Here is a 20,750-nt window from a genome sequence, read left to right as displayed (position 1 = left end):
TTCACATATACTCCCCACCCCCAGTCCATCCTCATACCCCATACCCGGCTATCAACATCCCGCACCAAAGTGGTACATTTGTCACAACTGATGAACCTACATTGACACAGTATTACCCAAAATGTATATTTTACATTAGGGTTAACTCTTGGTGTTGTATAATACATTCTATGGGTTGGACAAATCTATAATGACACATATCCACCATTATAGTATCCTGCAGAATAAATTCATTGCTCTGAAAATCCTCTGTGCTTCACCTATTCATCCCTCCCTTCCCCCAGTCCCTGCCAGGAGATTCTTGTTAATTTATCTTTAGAACATAACATAATACCTGACACATAGTTGCCCCCTAAATAAATGTTTTTAGATGTATGGTTGAATGAAGAAGAAAGGGACAGATTGGAGAGATCAGAGCATCTTGTCATTGTCTTGCCGACTGATGTTTTGTCCACTTCAACACTTACTCATACTTTTATATCCTACTCAGAAGACCACCACACCTCTTTTGAGATGCCAATTCAAATCCCATCGTATCTATTAAACCTTAGTCAAGTGTATGCTCAGGACACTTCTAAGACTTATTTTATGAATGATCCATTTTAATTCAATGTGTCACACTTGAATTTTTTTGTTTCACAAGCCTGTGTCTGGATCCCCCAGTGAGACTGAAGTATATTTTTATGTGATAGGTAGAGTTTTAAGGTAATTCGTCCCTTTTCATTTTATGAGCAAAGGATGCCTTGATAAATTATTATATTTCACTGGGAATTGTAGATAGTGGTCAGGAACAGAGAAACTTGCTGGTCTATAAAGAATTCATAGTCTCAGTCTCTTTTGCATCAATTTAGCTAATTGAATAGGACAGAAAATTATTGGGAACTCATTTAAAACATAACAGAGAAGTAAATTTTTTGCAGATTTGAGCTTGCAACTGTTTTCATCAAAAGCTGTAGAAGATTGCCAAATTGTCATTAAAATAATATAACTTTTCTATGTGCTAGCAGAAGTTATTTATAGAACATTTTTCATCCTTTCCCAAGTATTTTAAAAATTCTAAAACTATCTTTGATTTTATTATGTTTTAATATAAATTTAAAAACAAAATGTTATATATGTTTTTGATTTTCAAGTCTTTATCCTCTCCCCCTCCCCAAATACTGAACATAAGGGAAGATTAATTTAGAATTTAAAATTTCATTCATTTGGTTTTGATCATATAGGATGATATGCTTATCTGGGAATGATATTTTGTGTTTGTCTACATTATCAAACCATTTTGAGCAAATGTCAGTTTTTCATTAAAGTTCATTCACTGGGATACTTTTTCATAGTTGAGGGATTTCTGGGGAAAGTGATTTGAGGAGGCTTGAATTTGGATTTTATGAATCAGGGAGATATGAAACTCCTACTTTAATAAGGATTAATACTCATTTGAGAGATTATGGGGTAAAGCTTTAGCCCGTTCATGTCACAAAAGCATATTCTCCTTAGTTAAGGTGAGGTGTTAGTCATTCATATAGTAGTGGCAGTCTTAGGAGCGATGCTGTATGATCTATCATTATGAATTGAGTAATAATGCTCTTTCATCTCAGAAAAATACTCCAGGGGGTGACATTTAAAAGAAAACAAAATATTTGATAAACATTATCTTTGAAATGTACCACTGAGAATATTCCTTATTATGATCTTGTAATCGATACCAGTTTTAAGTTGAAATCTCAAGTTTGTGTTCAGAAAAGCAATTTCAAGTCTTGAAAGGTAAACTGAGTGATTAGGTTCATGGCAGTTCTATTTTTATTCACAGACAATGCCTCTGAGGTAGCAATTACTGCTCCAGGAACTAGTAACCATAGAAACAGCTCAACAGGCCCAACACCTGACTGCTCACCTCCGTCCCCCGACACTGCCCTCAAAAATATTGTAAAAGTTATTCGACCCCAGGTAAGTGCCCGGAATGACATCATCTGCACTATAGTGTATTTTGTTTTTGAATCAGTGCGTGACTATCACTTGTATTGCAATGCCTGGACTATTTTATGGTATGTCAATGGATTTTTAAATTAAAAGAAGAGACCCAGAAGAGAATATTTGCTTCCTTTGCAGTTGTTGATAACCACGGAAATCTGTATTAACTTTTAGAAAAATGATGAGTGCAATGAGCACTGTCTAGGGAATGGACACGCTTGAAGCTCAGACTCGAGGGGATGGGGAGGCGTGGCAATATATATAACCTGAACTTTTGTACCCCCATAATGAGCTGAAATAAAAAAAAAAAAAGGAAAACAAAAAGAAAGAAAAGAAATGAGTAGTGCTTAGAAAAATAGCTATTTCATATCATTTTCTTCTCAACAACACCTTAATAATTACAGTCCAATTATTGAGCTGTTACATGTGTTCTGGTGTTTCCTGCTCCTTTTGTCTTTGTTCCTCTAGCTGTGCTTCATTGTTTGTGATCATTTCTCTATCCTCCATCCCCAGTGGTTTCTATGTATTTTCTTTAAGTTCTCTATTCCTTACGGTTTCTAACTAATGTTGTCTGTTTGGTATCGCACCTCTCATCACTCCTTGTTTCCCTCCAGTGTTCACATTCCTCTGGCTAAGCCAGTCTCTCTTTACCCTTTGTTCTTTTTTTCCATCCCTGTCACTTGTCTGTGTAGATTTCTTTCTCTTCTCCCTTCTCTTTCGGTTGGATTTCCCAGTAGGCGGTTTGCAGGCAAGCTTTAGAAATATCATTGGGACAAGCTGTTCTGTGATATTTCATTGAAAATAGCACTTATAAAGCTGTTTGCATTATATTTTTGCCAACAGATGGACCCAGAACATGGAATTGGTGGTGTTCTCAACCTGGCTTATTCTGAATGGGCCTTATAAAATCCAAAACAGGGGGACTTTGGATCCAATTAATGCCATTCATCATCTACTTAGATATATAGTCTGAACAAATCCTTTGAGCCTATTTGTAGGGCAAATGTGTCTTTTAAGACTGATTTAGTCTAAATGAGCAATGATCTGTTTAATGTCTTGCCTTCTTTAATATAACTAATTTTAGATTATTTTTATTATAATCTTCATCCTCATCAATAAAATAGCACTTTAACTTCACATATCCACTATTAGTTTATAGAACCTTTTCATATAAATCATTTCATTTGACTTCATCGATTTCAATGGAATCTATATTTCAGTGTCATGAATAAGGATATTGGCCCGGCAAAGGGACTAAATTATGCAACTGATTTGAATTCCTTTCCATTACTTTAGTGTAATAGTTGTTTCCTCCAATCCTATTCAGAGGCTAGAAAAATTGTCATGAAGTTGTACAACTTGACACATCTTTATGAATATGAAATTTATAGGTTCAGGGTCATTTAGGCACAGGTAACATTATACACAGTGCCCCAATATGTGGAGAAGGAAAATATTTTCAGAAATTCTCTCTTCTTTTTCAAGTAAATTTGATCTTGTCTATTTGCTTCAAGAAATAAACCTCACTAAACCCAGCTCTAGATACAGTCATTGTGATTGGTTCTCTCATTATACGAAGGTGTTTCTGGTGCTTCTGTGTGTCTATTACATTTTCAGCATTTTTAACTATTTAGGGAAGACATTGTCCTATATATGTTAATAAAATTCATTACTAAATATAATTATTTTTATACCAATGTAAATTCTCTAATGTAAATGCACTAGGTTATTCAATGAATGAAAAACAAATTTCTTTCTATATATATCTATGATGTGATCAACTCTAAGAGATATTATTTCATAAATCCTTCTCCACATATTTCATATTAGTTTGGTTTAGCTTTTCTTATTTTGGTAAACTTTGAAGAAAACTAGAGATACTATTAAAGCCAGAAATTTCATCTTGAATCTATTCCTTTGTGCTGTCATTATTTAAATGTTTATCCTTGAAACTGGCTCCACCTTTCTTTCTCAGATGTTATAATGATGATATAGAGGGGAAAATAAAGAAGAGGGAAAGTTAAGTAACTCACAAGGATGATGGTATTTAAATTAGAACCAATGCAGCCTGTAAATATATATGTAATATTAATAGGACAGTAACAAATATATGTATGTGTATATGTGTGTGTGTATATATATATGAACATATATATATATATAAATTGGGAAAGAATATAAACTAGATTGGGCTACTCTTCCTCCTGCCTTAGAGAATTCGGTGCATTACTTATTTCTCCATGTGAGTTATTAACTCCCCAGGCTCCTCATTCACTGTAGAGAGGAAAGAGTGGAAAATTCATGTGGAAGTATTTATGAGGCAGTATTCGGGTAGGACATGTGGTTTCAGGAAATGGTATGGAGACTAGCGGGTGTACAAGGAGGACAGATGGATTAATAGGAGACTCCTGGTGTGTTCTGACAAGTCATAGGTGTGTCAGGGATAGAAAACTGTTGAGAGCTGCTGTTCCAAAGAAAAGATAATTATTGGTTAGCATATAGAAGAGCCTATATTTTGATCACAGGTTTAATCCTCCAAAGTGTTTGCTAATTCTGGCTTTCTATCTGGAAATGCAAGAAATGTGAAGTTAGATTGAATTATGCATATTCAAGTACTTTTTTCATTTACTAATTTGAAATTAATAACATGGTTGAAATGATAATTTCACTTTTAAAACTGGTGTTGCGGCTGGGTGAGGTGGCTCACGCCTGTAATCCTAGCACTCTGGGAGGCTGAGGTGGGCGGATCGTTTGAGCTCAGAAGTTCAAGACCAGCCTGAGCAAGAGCGAGACCCCATCTCTACTAAAAATAGAAAGAAATTATATGGACAGCTAAAAATATATATAGAAAAAATTAGCCGGGCATGGTGGCACATGCCTGTAGTCCCAGCTACTCGGGAGGCTGAGACAGGAGGATCCCTTGAGCTCAGGAGTTTGAGGTTGCTGTGAGCTAGGCTGACGCCACGGCACTCACTCTAGCCTGGGCAACAGAGTGAGACTCTGTCTCAAAAAAAAAAAAAAAAAAAAAAAAAACAAACTGGTGTTGAGCCTTGAAAATAAAAAGGCAACACTTATACATGAATTTACATTTCTTTGCCTGGGCATTAGTTAATGTGTTCAGTCTTTTATTGTGGGAAGAATGATATTGAATAGGTGAGATAAAGACAGAATTTTCATGTTATTTACTGAAAATAGATATTGCTTACATAGAGTATGTTAGGTTATGTTATCTCTGCTTCCTGCATACTTTTATCTAGTTTATTTTCTGGTAATTCTGCCTATAGAGTATCCATTGTAACCAAGGAGTCCTTGCTTTCAATATGAGATAGGGCTGATTACACATTGCATGTGTTTCTACTTAGTGTGTTAATTACTTGGAAGCTGGAGGCTTACCAGTGCTTTGTTGAATTTGTTTTTATTCAGCATATTTATTAACTCGGTAAGTCACATCTGTTAGTTTTGCATCCTGTGTTTGATCTTTTCACCTTTGCTTCTTTGGATTCTTTCATGTTCTAAAACCATTCAGATTGTGAAACAATCTATTTTTAATTTATAGTGACTGAAATATTTATATGTGACTGGTTTCTCTTTGTTTCTTTTCAGTATATTAACCCACAAGGCTGAGTTTCTCTGCTTAGATGAACCCAGAAGGCTGAACTTATTTACTTATAATTGAAAATCAAATTATTTTTATACCTCAAAAAATACTTGAAAAAATTATCTTTGAAAAAAAATATTAGGCAGGTCTATTGACATACCAATTTTCATCTTTTTACCAAATAATTATGTTACTTGTGTTGGCTTTTTGGTATTTTAATGTTTCCTGATGAAGCATCTTTTTTCCCCAATTGAAGAATCAAATACACAGATCTTATGTATACAGTTTGATGATCTCTGACAATTATATATGTAGGTGTAACCTCACTCAAAGCAAGATATAGAGCATTGTCATCACCCCAGAAAGTTTCCTTATGCTCCTTTCTAATCAGTTGCCCTCATTCCTGCCTCAGGGACAAGTACTTTCTGATTTTTATCATCCTATATGAGTATTACCTATTCTTGAACTTTATGTAAATAGAATCATACAGTGAGTATATTTGTGTGTGTGGGTCAGTGTTTAGTTTCTTTTGCTCAATGTAATGTTTTTGAAATTCATCCATGTTGTTCCTTCTTTGATGAGCTGCATTCCGTTGGATTAATGTACTACGATTTCTTCATCCATTCTCCTGTTCATTGATGCTTGTGTTTTTTCCTATTATTTACCATTATGAGTGAATATGTTGCAAATACATGTATACAAGTCACTAGGCTCAAACTCCTAGGCTCAAACGTCTTCCCACCTCAGCCTCCCCAGTAGCTGGGATTTTAGGCATGCGCCACCCTGCCCAACTCAAGTCTTTTTATAGACATATGTTTTCATATAGAAACATAAAAGTGGAACTGTTGGGTCATAGGGCAGATGAAGAGCTAATTTTATAAAATATTTCCCAACAGTTTTCCAAAGTAGTTGTTCCATTTTATAATCGCCAATAGCAATGGTGTGAGGTAGGGGTCAATATTTGTTCTTTGCTACATGGAAAAAGACTTTCCTCACTGAGTTGAATTAATACTTTAGTATTATATATTAATTTCACTTTTCAATTGTTTATTTTTGGTATATAGAGATGCAATTGAGTTTTATATTACCTGTTTAATTTTATTTAAAAGTTAGAGGAGTTTTTGCTATCAAAAATAATTTTCATAAGATTCTTTTGTGTCATCTGAGAATAATGATAGTTTTACTTTTTTTCTAATCTTTATGCCTTTTATTTTCTTTTTCTTACTGCTGTGGCTGTAGTGAAATGATTCAATGAAGTGGTAAAATGAAAAATCCTTACTCTGTTTCCTATCTTTGGGGAAAGCAGCCAGTGTTTCAACATTAACTATAATATTGGCTATTAGTTTATTGTATGTACCCTTGGCTCTGTTAATGTGGTGAATTACATTGTTGCATTTTGCATGGTAATATGAATAATACTTGGTTATGGTGTTTTATACTTTTTATATAATGCTGGGTGCAAGAGACACTTTGGATAAAGCATTAGTGGTGGATAGCTGGATTTGGTTTAAGGGAGTCAAAGATGACTAATGATTTGAGCCTGGTTGACTGGAATTTTGGAATAATATTAACAGAGATAGGAAAGACTCAAAAGAAGTTCATTTTAATGAGGGAGAAGATGGCATGATAAATTTGGTTTTGTAAACTTATTGAGTGTGAGGCATGATATGCAAATAGAAAATATTGGTATGGAGTTTTGGAGAGAGATGAAGGCTTGAGATAAAGATTTTTCTCATTTATAAAAATGGTGAAGGGAGACAGTACCAAAGACAGAATGCTGAGAAATGTTTAAAGCAGTATAATTAATATTTGTTGAACACCTAATGTTCATGATTCTTTTTGGAATACTCTTTTTAGAATGAATATTATCTTCCTTTTATAAATGAAGAAATTGAGAACCAGGGAATTTAAGTAACTTCTTCACATATACTTTAGAAAGAAGGCCTTAGCAAAGGAGAGAGACAAGAATCATTAAGAGATATAAAAGAAGGAACACAAATGTTACTGTGGATATAAAGAAAAAAAGAGAAATTAAAGAAGAAGGGATTACTCAACATTTTCAAAACCTGCAGGGAGGTAGAGGACAAGGGAGACCAAAATGCTACTTTATTTGGCAATTATGAGGGCAAAGACCTTCAAGAATGCAATTTCCTTCAATTAGAGAAAGTAGACGCTTAATATACAAAGAGTTGAAGGGTAGGAAAAAAACAATACACTGATTGTAAATTAATCTTTTGAATAGTTTGGTAAAATGAGAGAAGCATATTAAAGGATAAGCAGAGTTGAGAAAACAGTTTTTGTGTTATTTCAGGATGCAGGAAATTAAACTTGTTTGCAGAGAATGGGAAAAGTGGAGACTAAAAGTTGATTGGAGAGACCTGAGTGATGGGGACTGAAAAGTTAAATATTATAATAGGAGGTGTATATAAATCTAATTAGTTCCAAACTTAAAACAAACTGACATAACAGTTGACAAAACACTGGATTCTTGGTCTATGTTCTGGGTGGTGGTTTTAGCGGGATGTGTTTTTCCACTCTTTTCCCTGTTAATGACACAAATCAAGTCTAAAACAACAGAAGAGGGCTTTTGAGAAGTGACCCAACGTGGAAACAGAAAAAGAGGCTATTTTAGCACAACACCACAGATAAGTTATCCAAACAGGTGCTTTATAAGAAACAGACTTTCAGTATAATGAGTATAGGTGAATCCTAAGAGAAAATCAGTCTCGGAAATTTGAAATTCTATGCTATGATCCAGATGCTTGTGTTTTCCCACAAGTTATATGTTGAAACCTAATCCCCAATTAGATAGTATTAAGAAGTGGGGCCTTTAGGAGATGATCAGGTCATGAGGGCAGAGTTCTCACAAATGAGATTCATTCATTTATAAAAGAGGCCCATGGGAGCTTGTTTCCCCTTCCAACATGTGAAGGCACAGCAAGAAGTTGGCTGCCTGCAACCTGAAACAGAGTCCTCACCAGAACCCGACAGTGCTGGCACCCTGACCTTGGACACTCCAGCCTCCAGAGCTGTGAGAAATTCTATTGTTTATCCAGTTTGTGGTATTTTGTTATAGTAGCGAGAACAGACTAGGACATTCCAATTGTCTTTATTTTATTTATTTATTTTTTTGTATCCCACATTTTTTTTCCTTTACCATGACCATTTTATTTATTTTTTTTTATTTATTTTATTTATTTATTTATTTTTTTATTTCAGCTCATTATGGGGGTACAAAAGTTCAGGTTATATATATTGCCCATGCCCCTCCATCCCCCCGAGTCTGAGCTTCAAGCGTGTCCATTCCCTAGACAGTGCACAGATACTTCAGGTACCATCCAGATGTCATCACATACTTAAAATCCCATCCTAAGTAAATTTCAGCAAAATGAAATGACTTTAGGCTGCGTTCTTTTGCAGTTAAGAAGGCGCCATGGCAGAAAGAAACAAAGAGGCTATAAAGGTAAAGAAAAAAAAAAAGAAAGGTTAGACTTGTGGTCCCCAACCCTTGGGCCATGGCCTGGTACTGGTCCGTGGCCTGTTAGGAACCAGGCTGTGCATCACTGCCTGAGCTCCACGTGTCCACCATCTGGGGGAAAAATTGTCTTCCATGAACCAGGTCCCTGGTGCCAAAAAGATTGGGGACCACTGGGTCAAAGGATCAGTGCTCTCAAGAGACTAAAGGAGATGATTTGAAGAAAGATGAGCTGTTCCTGAATGCCTGCCCATGTTGGTCTTTATTTAGATCAGGCTCTAACTCAACCTGAAAGGAATAAGCATTCTGGATATTCTTCTGGACCTATGTATGCTTAATTAGCTAATAATAAAGTGGCTTAATAATAAATCATACCATCTCTCTCTGCCATTATTAAGACTTTAGAACTGGGGTTACATAAAATTCTTGCCAAATCTAGAATAACATTTTCTGGGCACTGTAGGGTTACAGAGTACATATGCTAAATTTTAAAATTAGAAATGAGAGTGGGTATGTAAAAAGCAGAGGCATATATCTCGGAAAGAGTACAGAATATTGTATTGGGTTGAAGTAAACATAGGCAAAGAATAAAAAGATCTTCAAACAGATAGTCTTTAAAAAATATTTGTATTATTGAATATTGAGCCTTTTATTTCTACTGAGTATGTGTTTCATGTATTTCTTATAAAAATTCTATCAGGTAGGATTTTTGTTTTTTTTTAATTTTACTGATTGGGCCTGAGGCTTAGAGAGGTTGAATACTTTTCTCAGTGTACAGTCACTGACTGGAAGAACTCTGATCTCCTAACTCCAATAGCCTTCCTATTAATGCTAATTAGCTCATTAGGGAAAAAATAATCAAGATGGTATATTGATGTTCTAGAGGGATGAAGCTTAAGAGGAGAATAATAGATTGGAAAAAGGAAGAAGAGCAGAAACATATATGGCCAAAATTTGTAGCCCAAAGGAAGGAAGCAAAGACTGTACCCAGTAATTTTGAGACTTGAAACAAAAACTGATGAAAAGGCTAAAAACATAAAGATAATAATAATAGAAAATAATATTAGGTGAAACAAAGAGCAATATGGAAAGGAAAAAAATTGAGAGAAGTAAGTGGGACCCAACAATCAACCAGTAGTTCTTGACAAATATGAATTTCCTGGGAAGCTTTTTTAAAAAATGCCTGGGCTCCTGCCCTGACCAATTAAATCAGTCTGTCTAAGGGAAAGTGTTTTAAATGAGGCATTCCTAGAAAAGCTATGGATAGTTTGTGAAAGTCATGGAATCATAAGCAAACTTTTTATTTGTGAGCTGCTTTTTCTAAGAATTTAATTCCAACCTTTCTTTTGTCACATGCCCTCTGTGTTACCTTTCTGATCCTCTGTTTGCAGCAAAGTGAGAATGTTCCTTGCCTTGCCTAGTTCTCAGGGATGTAGTCAATTCAAACCAGGTGAAATGTGCCAAGATGCTGTGTAAACTGTAAAGCCCTGTAGTGACTCACCTTGTCATATGATGGTGATGTTTGCCCACGTGTGAAGTGAGACCTTTGAGTGACAATGATCTCACTCTCTCTGTCTCATCCACAAGTGGCTCTGATGATGGCAACTTTTAGAAAATGTATGTGGGAGCCTTTTTAAGTTCCCTAAGTCACTTGAACCTTCTTAAGATGAAATTGATTAAATATAGAGTGATCCCCACCTCCAGCATCTCATTCCTTACAGGCATCTGCCCAAGAGAGCCACATGAAGTACAAGCCCCTGAAACGGGGAATATGAGAGAAATCAATGAAGATAAATGGCATGGTACTGGGTCAGGCTGACCTCATGTAGGGGAGGGAAAAGCCAGAATCCAGAAAGCATCCACTATGAACTGTACTTTCCATTAATGATTAAAACCGTCATCAATTCATACAGTGGTCATTGCCAATCATATGTCAGTGAAATGGTATTCATCCTCATTTCTTTTCATTTGATGAAATCCTGGCTGAATTTATGCACTAGGAATAATAGGGCATTATTTGTAACTGACACTTTCTACATGTAAAGGAATTATTTTCATCTCCTTTTCTAAGCATGAGATGCAATTTTGTATATTTTGTGCTTATATTGCCATTGATAGCAACAGACTTTATTAATATTGTGTTTTTCTTTTGTGTTATTCAGGTTTTTCACTTCCACATGCATAAAAATCTCAGTAGATGCCATTTTTTAGAATGTCTTTTTCCCTAGAGCATCTCTAGACAGTCTGAATAAGAATGCATTGATGAAAACATTCTCTGGGAAAAAGTCCCTTGAAAAATAAAATGTTCATAAAGTACAGTTGGCATTATTCCTTTAAATATCTTAAGTGGCAGACTAGAATTTGAAATGTAATCTATCCCTCCTATTAAGTCACTTGTTATTGACTTGCATGGGGAAGGTTAAAAGTCTCCAATTACCTCTGCCCCTAAATTCAAGGGAACCTATTTGACTACAGAGGGAATAGTATACCCAATATATGAATCTGAAGCTAATCATCTCAACTTCCTAATTTCGCCTGTTCTAAAATTCTGGAATTTAGCTATGAAAGTACCACAGAGCATATCATTACCCTGTTTATTTATTCATTGATTCAAGAAACATAGTTGAGTGCCTACCACATGACGGTGATTTTTGTTTTTGTGTTTTGAGTATGACAATAAGATATGGATTCTGCCCTAAAAGAACCTTTAATCAATCGAGGGATGCTATGCTCTAAACAGACAACTTTTAGAATTTCACACAAGGATGGAGTTCATTGACTGAATAACCCAGGAGTCATCCTCAGACCTCTTCTCTTCTAAATCTACATTTACTTTCCACGTATTCTCATCCAGTTCCAGAGCTTCGAAACAGACATCTATATGCTGATTACTCCTAAATTTCTATCTCCAGCCCTGACCACTTCCCTGGACTTCGGGCTCATACCCAGCAGATGCTCTAAATCTCAATGGACTGTCTTAAGCTTAGCATGGATAGCACTAAGCTTTTTACTTCAGTGAATGGCAGCTTAGGCTGAAGAACTCGACCCCATCCTTGCATCCTGCATTTCTCTCGCACCTCGCATCCCATCCGTCAGGCCAGCGGTTCTCAAAATGTGGTTCGGGACCCCTTGGCAGCCTCCAAACCTTTTCAGAAGATCTGTGAGGTCAAAACTATTTTCATTATAATGCAAAGATATTTTGCCGTTTCCCACTTTCATCTGAAAATTAGTGCTAAATGGAGTTTTTCAGACACTATATGGTGTGTGATGACGTCATAGGTCTGGTGGCTAATGAAATGTATACACTTGTGTATTCTTATGTTTAAAAAGTATCTCTTTTTAATTTTTAATATATTAAATATTAACAGATATGAATCTCATGACTAAAACTCTTTAGTGTTCTTAATAATTTTTAAGGGCATGAAGGGATCTTGAGACCAAAAATTTTTAAAAATTGGTCTTCTAGCTTTTCTTTAAAAATATATCTTGAATCAGGCCTCTCTTACCATCTCTCTTCTGTCATTCACATATAAGCCATTAACATCTCTTGCCTGGACTTTTGAAAAAGCCTTCCGCCTTGTTTCCCGGCATTAAACAGAAAATTGTCATTTTGTAACTCAGCAGCTACTCATATAAATCAGATTGCGTGGTTCACCTGTTCAAGCTTCCAAAGGAAAGGTGTACAACACCCTTTATAATCTGACTCTTTAACATCTTAGCCTATCTCCTATCATTCTCCACCTCGCTCATTTTACTCCAGCCATGTTATCTTCCTTGTGTTACATTTAGATAAACCAAACGACTCCTGCCTTAGGCTTTTTATACTTATCATTGACTTGTCTGGAATGCCCTTCTACCAGAGACTTAATACAGCTCATTATCATCCTTCCTCCAGGTCATCATTCAAATGCTTCCTTATGGGAGATGCCTTCTTTGACCATTGAATATAAAGTAGCTACCTCTTCACTCTCTATCTCCCTTATGCTATTTTCCTTTATAGCATTTTTCACTCTTGAATTAACATTGTGTGTCGATTTGGTATCTTTCTTACCAACTTAACTGGATGGTCCATGACAAGAGGAATTTCTCTTCCTTCCTCCTTCCCTTTATATGTCCCTCTCTCCTTCCTTTCTTCCTTCCTTTTTTAAAAATTAATGCTCAAGCCCAACATCTAGAACCGTGCCTGGTGCATAATTGGTGCTCAATAAGTATTATTTGAATTAATTAACTGAGTATAGTTGGGAAAAGAGCAATGAAGACTATTCTAGGAAGGGAGGGGACCCTCAAATTGACCTTTATATTTGAGTAGTAGCTAAATAGATGAGGTGGCAGTGTCTTGGCTTGTTTTGTGTTGCTATATAGCAGTGTTCCCCAACCTTTTCGGCACCAGGGACCGGAAGACAAGTTTTCCACGGACGAGGGTGGGGTTGGGGAGGCAGAGCTCAGGCGGTGATGCGAGTGATGGGGCGCAGCTGCACAGAGGAAGCTTCACTCGCTCCGCTCCCCACATTGCTGCTCACCTCCTGCTGTGCACCCTGTCCCCATTTCCTAAGTTTCATGGAAGACAATTTTCAATGGGACAGGAATGGAGGTGTGTGGCTCTGTGGCCTGGTCTCTAGCAGTACTGGTCTGTGGGCGTTGGGGCCGCAGCTTAGAATACCTGGGTATCTTATGAAAAAAAGAGGTTCATTTAGCTCATGGTCTGCAGGCTGGGAAGCACAGGGAGCATGGCATTGGCATCTGCTCGGCTTCCAGTGCTGCATGATGACATGGCAGAAGGTCAAAGGGGAAGCCGACAAGTAAAAAGAGGCAAAACTTGAGGGGCATCCTGGCTTTATAACAACCCAGGGAACTAATCCACTCCTGTGAGAACTAATCTCGTTTCCCTAGAGCGAGAAGTCATTCACTACCCTGAGAACAGCACGAAGCCATTCATGAGGGATCCTCCCCCATGACCCAAACACCTCCCGTTAGGCCCCATCTCCCTACCCCTGCCACACTGGGGATCAGATTTCAACATGAGTTTTGGTGGGGATGAGCAAACCATATTCAAACCATGGCAGGCAGTTATCCAGTCCAGGGAGCAGGATAGAATGAATAAGGTATTTATAACCTTTTGACTTAAATGCAATGCTAAATTCATCATAGGACATTCTAATAATCAGGAAGTCCCAAGCAGATATTCTATCCTTCTTCTCTTAATTGGAATGTCCTAATATCTGTGGAGTACTCATTCTATAAATGATGTTCTCGGAAAAAATGTTCCCAATATATTGGGGACATACAGGGTTAAACAATTTCTTTGCTGAATGATTTTTCAGAACTTTCCCCCACTACGACTCCTGTATACCCATTAATATATTTTACAACTAGTGATCCATAAAACGTAATTTGGGAAACATGGTCTAGGGCATTTCATAGACTGTTTTTATAGCTGAGCCTAGCAATTCCATTCTGGTTTGATTTTTCCACTCATCTTGCACAAATACACACTGTTGAGAAAGGGAGCACCCTGACACAGAAATAAATGTGTCATTTATTTAGTATGTTACAGAGTGGTAGCTATGCATTGTCTACTTTAGTACTCTGAGCAACAATGTGAGATTGAGAGGAACATTTAGATTCCCATCTTATGTATGAGGAAAGGTAACATAAGTATCTGTATATTATGCCATGTTAAAAAATAAGTTTTAAATCAATGGTGATAAATGTCTAAAACTGGAAAAAAGTAATTAGAAGGACCTATAATTTTCCCTATAAGACAAAATTATTTTAGCATTATCCTATTTTACATTAACTGAACTCACTTCAATAAGTTTGTTTTAAGCACTGTATTAGACATGAGGAGGAATAAAAAAAATTTCACAGCTATTTGGGTTTAGGAGACAAATTGACCACACTGCTTTCTTTCTCTTACAGATTCAATTCAGAACCAATTGAGAGATGGGTTCTCTGTCTCCTTCCCTCTGTTCCTCCCTCCTTCCCTCCTTCCTTCTTTTCTTTTTCTTTTTTCTTTTTTTTTTTTTTTTTATGAAATGCTCAATCCCAACACCTAGAACAGCAACTGGTACATAATTGGTGCTCAGTAACTATTATTTGAAGGAACAAATTGAAATCAAATGCCATACTTCTTCCTATTATTGATAGAACTGTTTGGACAATATGGTTCTAGCTATGAGGCTGAAAGTTCTCACTGTCACTTCATCCTTGAGTCAGACACACATCCCCACCAGTCACTGGCATAGTTAGACAACCTGCATAGTGATTTTACCGCAGAAGAGCAGAAAACATGTTCATTATGCTGACCTGCTGGCTCTGAAGAGAAGAAACCCAGAAGAGGCAGTGATGAGCATGCTTAGTTCTTTCTGCAAAGTCATTTTATAGCTGAGTAACTCTAATTCCTTGGGGAACAAATGAATAAAGGGTGGGAGAATAAGCCAAAAATGTTACTTTCATAGAATTCCCTTCTTGTGGAGACACAAAGCCAGAGAACAGAAGTTTAGCCCCACAGTAAGCTAATAACATATATTTCATTTGGTCAAGTAACCTAGAGTGTTTGGAAGATGAGACTCACTACACTTACTTGCCTGACACCAAAATCATCATGTGCTTCCAAAAGTATGTTCTTCCTTCCTTATCTCAACTAATCGCACTGCTATCTACTCAGTTACACAAGCCAGCGATCTGAATTTCCTTAGACTCCTCCCTTTCCCTCTCTCTCCGTACCTTATTAGCCACCAAAGCATGTCAATTCTGTTTCCTAAGTATCTCCCAAAACTTTCTTTTCTCCTACTCCCACCATAATTGTCTTGATTCTTTTGAGCAAATCACTAAAATAGCTGCCACAATGGTTCCCTTGCTGTTATTCTCATCTACCTCTCACTTATCTTCTACATTCCTCACAGAGTGATCTTCATGCTTTTTTAATTGTTATTATTTTATATTTTGAAACAATCACAAAGTCACAGCGAAGTTGGAAATACAACACAAAGGTCTTATTTTCCTATAACTATTTGTAAGTTGCCAACCTGATGCCTCATCCACTCCCAGTACTTGGACATGTTATTTCTTACAAATAAGGACATTTATCTATAACTACAAAACAACCATCAAAATCAGATCATTAATTTTGATATATTACTACCATTTAATCTTAAGACTCCATTCAAATTTTACCAGTTGTCCTATTAATATCTTTTATGGTAAAAGTATCTAGTTCAGAATCATACATTGCATTTAATTGTCATTTCTCTGTAATTTCCTTCAATCTGGACCAATTCCTCAGTCTTAACTTTTAAAATCATCACACATTTGAACATCACAGGTCATCTATAGTGTAGAATGTTCCCCAATTTGGGTTTGTCTCATGTTTCCTCATAATTAGATTCAGGGTGTGCATCTTTGTCAGAAGAGAGCAGAAGTTACTCTGTCTTTTTCTTATTGCATCCTGTCGGGTAGTACAGTACTTTTGATTTGTCATAATGAGTTTTCATAATGTTCATCTTGATCACTTGAGTAAGGTGATGTCTTTCAGACTTCTCTACTGTAAAATTACTCTGTCTCCTGAAATTTCTAAGTATTTTGTGGGGATATACTTTGAAACTACATTAATATCCCATTTTTTATAAACATTCCATTTGTTCATTTATTTATTTATATCTACAGAAACCCATGGTTTCTTATTTTATTCAATGAGTTATACTCCACTACTATCATTATTTCTTTTCATACTTAAATTATTCAGGATTTTGCCAAAGGGAGCCCTCCTGTGTTCTTTTAAATTATCTCTGTCATTCTTTGAGCACTTCCTTGCTTAGAACATCAAGATATTCTAGGTTTATCTCTTATATACTTTTCCAATCCTAAATATGGAATCAGCCATTTCTCCAAGAAGTTTTATTTTCTTTTAGTGTAAAATGGTAGTTAGATGCCAATATTTTGGCACTAAGTATACTCATTCGTATTGGGATGTCACTGTTCCCAGGCTCCCTCAGTGGTCAGGGCTGGGCAATATTTGTATATTTGCACAGTATGTATGTGCACGTATGTATTTGGGAGTGGGTGTATATACACAAATACACGCACGCTTACATCTATATTTCTATGTCCACATATGTTGAGAATTGTGAGTTCACAGAGATAATGTGATTTCACTCTAAATATGGCAGAATTCATTTCCATATTTGTAATTCTATTCTCTGACAGAAACCTGGCTTCCATTATCCATAGTGTATTGAGTTATTTCATCAGGTCCTTACTCTCATTTAAGGTCATCCCCAAATGTGGATGCTGGCTTCATCCCAATTAGGCTCCAACACCCCATACCAGCACCCCCCAATGGATGCCATCTTTGCCCTGCTCAGGGTTAGACACGCAACAAGTCCTCCCTCCTCCTCACCTTGCATGTGCTCTGACTCCCTACTCCAGGAAGACCCCTGGTGCATCCCCTACTCACCCTTACAGTTCTTTGACTCTCCACCCTGGCTGCTCTCCACATGTGGACACCCTCCTTACACTGCCTGTATCAGGATACCCTCCTCACCCTGCTGGGGCTCTGTCTCCCAGTGCCGGATTTCTTCCCCTGCATGGAGAGTACTCTTATTACACTGTCAACCTGGTCATGTTATTCACTTTTATAAAACCCTTCAGGTTTTATTACCTTCATGACAACACCCACACTTCTTGCTGAGTAAGGCATAAAAGTCCCTTCATGTTCTGGCACTGGACTCCTGTTTATGACCACCATCCCCAACATGCAGTCATACAAAATTCCTGCAACTCTCCAAAGGAAACTTGTTCTCTCACACTCTCTGATATAGTCTAGAGTGCATGTCCCTCTTTCTCTACCTGGTTAACTTCCGTTCTTCCTTCAGGAGAGGATCTGGGCATCAGCTAGTGTAACCTTTCCTACCCTATCTCCAATGAGATGCCCTCGTCCAATCCATCCATTTCACTCTTATTTGCTGAATGTGTCCCGTATACCAGGCTTCATGGTAGGTACAGGGAATATACCAGTGAGCAACACAAAAGAGGTCCCTGTCCTCAAGGAGCTTCTGTTCCAGAGAAGGTATATAATCAATGATCAAGTAAACAATAAATAATGAATATAACTTCAGATTGTGATAAGTGCTATGAATTAACTAAACAAAGCAAAGCAATATTTGGAAGAGGAGCCAGTCCTTTAGATAAGAGAAAACCTCTATGAAGAGGTAGTATTTGAACTGGAACATGAATAAAGAGGAATGACCAGCCATGCAAAGAGTCGGGGAGAATGACCCAGGGAAAGGAAATAGCAATACAAGGACCCTGATGAAGACATGAACTTGTAATAGAGGAACAGACAGAAGGCATGCATGATGCAGCACAGTATGAGGGCCATGAGACATAATTATATGGAAGAACACACATAATGCTAAGGAAGCATAGCAGAAGGACTAGAAACCCTTATAGCTAATAATTTACATGACCTCTAGAAGATACCTCAAACTTTATATACCCCAAACAGATCTTTGACCCTTGCTCACCAACCCAGCAACGCCAAAACAAACACACACAAAAAAATCCTGAATTTTGCCCAGATCTTCCATATAATTTTTATATGTGTATTGTAAGAGTCTATTTTTACATCAAAAAAGATAGGAAAATTTTAGAAAAGTATATTAATTGCATTACTATTTATAAAAACAGGAATTGCAAATGATCCCCCACTAGTCTATGAAATTTATCTTCTTTGATTTTTGGTGTTTAAGTAAAGAAGTTGACCATGAATATTTGCTGAATGGACATAGAAGTAATTGACATAATTTGACATGAATTCTTAGAAGAGTTGTTTGAGACATCAAGCCATAAATGTTAAATTCAGTAACGTCAAGTACCAAACCATATTACTATTTTGTTTAAGATTATTTTTGTCTCAAATATTTCTTGAACATCAAAGATACTCTTAAACCCTTTTCCATTTTCTATTGGATTCCATAAAAAAATATAACAAAGATATCAACACAGATAGCTACATAACTGCAATTATACATGAAATAATAAATTAAGAGGATCATTAAGTTAGTGAAAATATGTGAAGGAAAAGACTATTTCAAATAAGTTAAATTATATAAACAGACATTAGGCAATGCACTCTAATGAAATATTGACAGTGATTAATAACAGCTCTATGAGAGACATTTTCTTATGTTCTCATCCTTACACTTCCTCTTTCTCCCTTCTGTCACAACAGTCGCAAATGATTAGTTCAGCAATCATTTCTCTATTAACTAGTAAAATGTATGAAGAGATAGAGACACTGACTGTCAATATTTCAAACTTAATCTTAGAGATACTAGCATTTACTTAGCACAAAACCTGTGAAAGTATTACCAAAGGAAAACATAAATAGCTTTGACTACATAAAAGTTGTTACATTGCATTAAAAAAATCTCAATTAAAATAGATAGCAAGTAACAAACAAGATAGAGATAGTTATAATAAATGTACACAATTAAATTTTTAATATTTTAATACACAAGGAGCTCTTACAAGATGATAAAGAAGACTAACATGTCCATGGAAAAAAATACAGGCAAATAATATGAATAGATGATTCGAGAAAGAAAAAGATGAATATTTACTAAACAAAAGGAGAAATGCTTAACAGCACTGTCAAAGAAATGCAAAATAAAATTGTAACATTTAACCTAAAAAGTACTTAAGACTTTTATTTTAATGAAAATATATCCTTGTGCTTAGTAAATGTGTGGTAAACTCATGGCAATACAGGTACAGATTGATGGTGGAAATGTTTCTCTAAATCTTCTTGGTAATGTGAATCAAGGGTCTTGGAAAATATTGATAATATTTTTAGTCTAGTAATTTCTCGTCTGTACCAATGAAATGCTCAGAAACAGGGAAAAACCTAGAGAATATATTCATTGCAGCACTATTTTTATTTTTTATTTTTTTATTTCAGCATATTACAGGGGTACAAATGTTTAGGTTACAATATATTGCCTTTGCCCCACCTGAGTCAAAGCTTCAAGCATGTCCATCCCCCAGACAGTGTATACATACTGCACCCATAAAGTGTGAATATACCCATCCCCTCCTCCCCCCTCCCACCTGACCAGCACCTGATGAATGTTACTACTATATGTGCACATAAGTGTTGATCAGTTAATACCAATTTGATGGTGAGTACGTGTGGTGCTTCTTTTTCCATTCTTGTGATACTTCACTTAGGAGAATACAAGAGGTGCTAAATCACCATTGTTTTTTGTGGCTGAGTAGAACTCCTTGGTATACATATACCACATTTTATTAATCTACTCATGTATTGATGGGCACTTGGGTTGTTTCCACATCTTTGCAGTTGTGAATTGCGCAGCACTATTTTTAGCAGCAAGAATGGAATAAAAATTTTTATTTGAATGGAAGATGGAATATTAAAAATATTAAGTAGTATTTGAAAACTATTTGAATCATATGGGTGACTGTTAACTGCATGATAACAATAAAAATTAACTAATATGTTAACTACAAAATAAAGATTAATGTATACAATTTGCAAATTTGAAATATATATGTGAGTATATGTGTGTGTATATATATAAAATGAGTGATTTAAATTTTTGTTTATGGTGAATGTATGTGTGTTTTCTTCAAATCTGCTTCTGCTATCTGTATAGGAGGGAAAAAAAGTTATTCAAATCAAATAGGACA

At 36.1% G+C, this 20,750-nt stretch overlaps 1 protein-coding gene across 7 annotated transcripts in view; it reads left to right on the top strand.

Annotated features, from left to right (window-relative positions):
- Positions 1-20,750, top strand: part of ANKS1B (ankyrin repeat and sterile alpha motif domain containing 1B) — a 967,677-nt gene that overhangs the window by 374,464 nt on the left and 572,463 nt on the right. For all 7 annotated transcript variants that reach the window (XM_069490549.1, XM_069490550.1, XM_069490547.1 and 4 more), the window contains one exon: positions 1,808-1,944. In XM_069490549.1, the coding sequence (XP_069346650.1) occupies positions 1,808-1,944 (137 nt within the window). The remainder of the gene's footprint in view (positions 1-1,807; positions 1,945-20,750) is intronic.

Source organism: Eulemur rufifrons, chromosome 16 (assembly GCF_041146395.1).
Source record: "Eulemur rufifrons isolate Redbay chromosome 16, OSU_ERuf_1, whole genome shotgun sequence".
Lineage (NCBI taxonomy): Eukaryota > Metazoa > Chordata > Mammalia > Primates > Lemuridae > Eulemur > Eulemur rufifrons.
The sequence above is the reverse complement of the archived record's forward strand: the minus strand, read 5'-3'. Positions and strand labels throughout refer to the sequence as shown.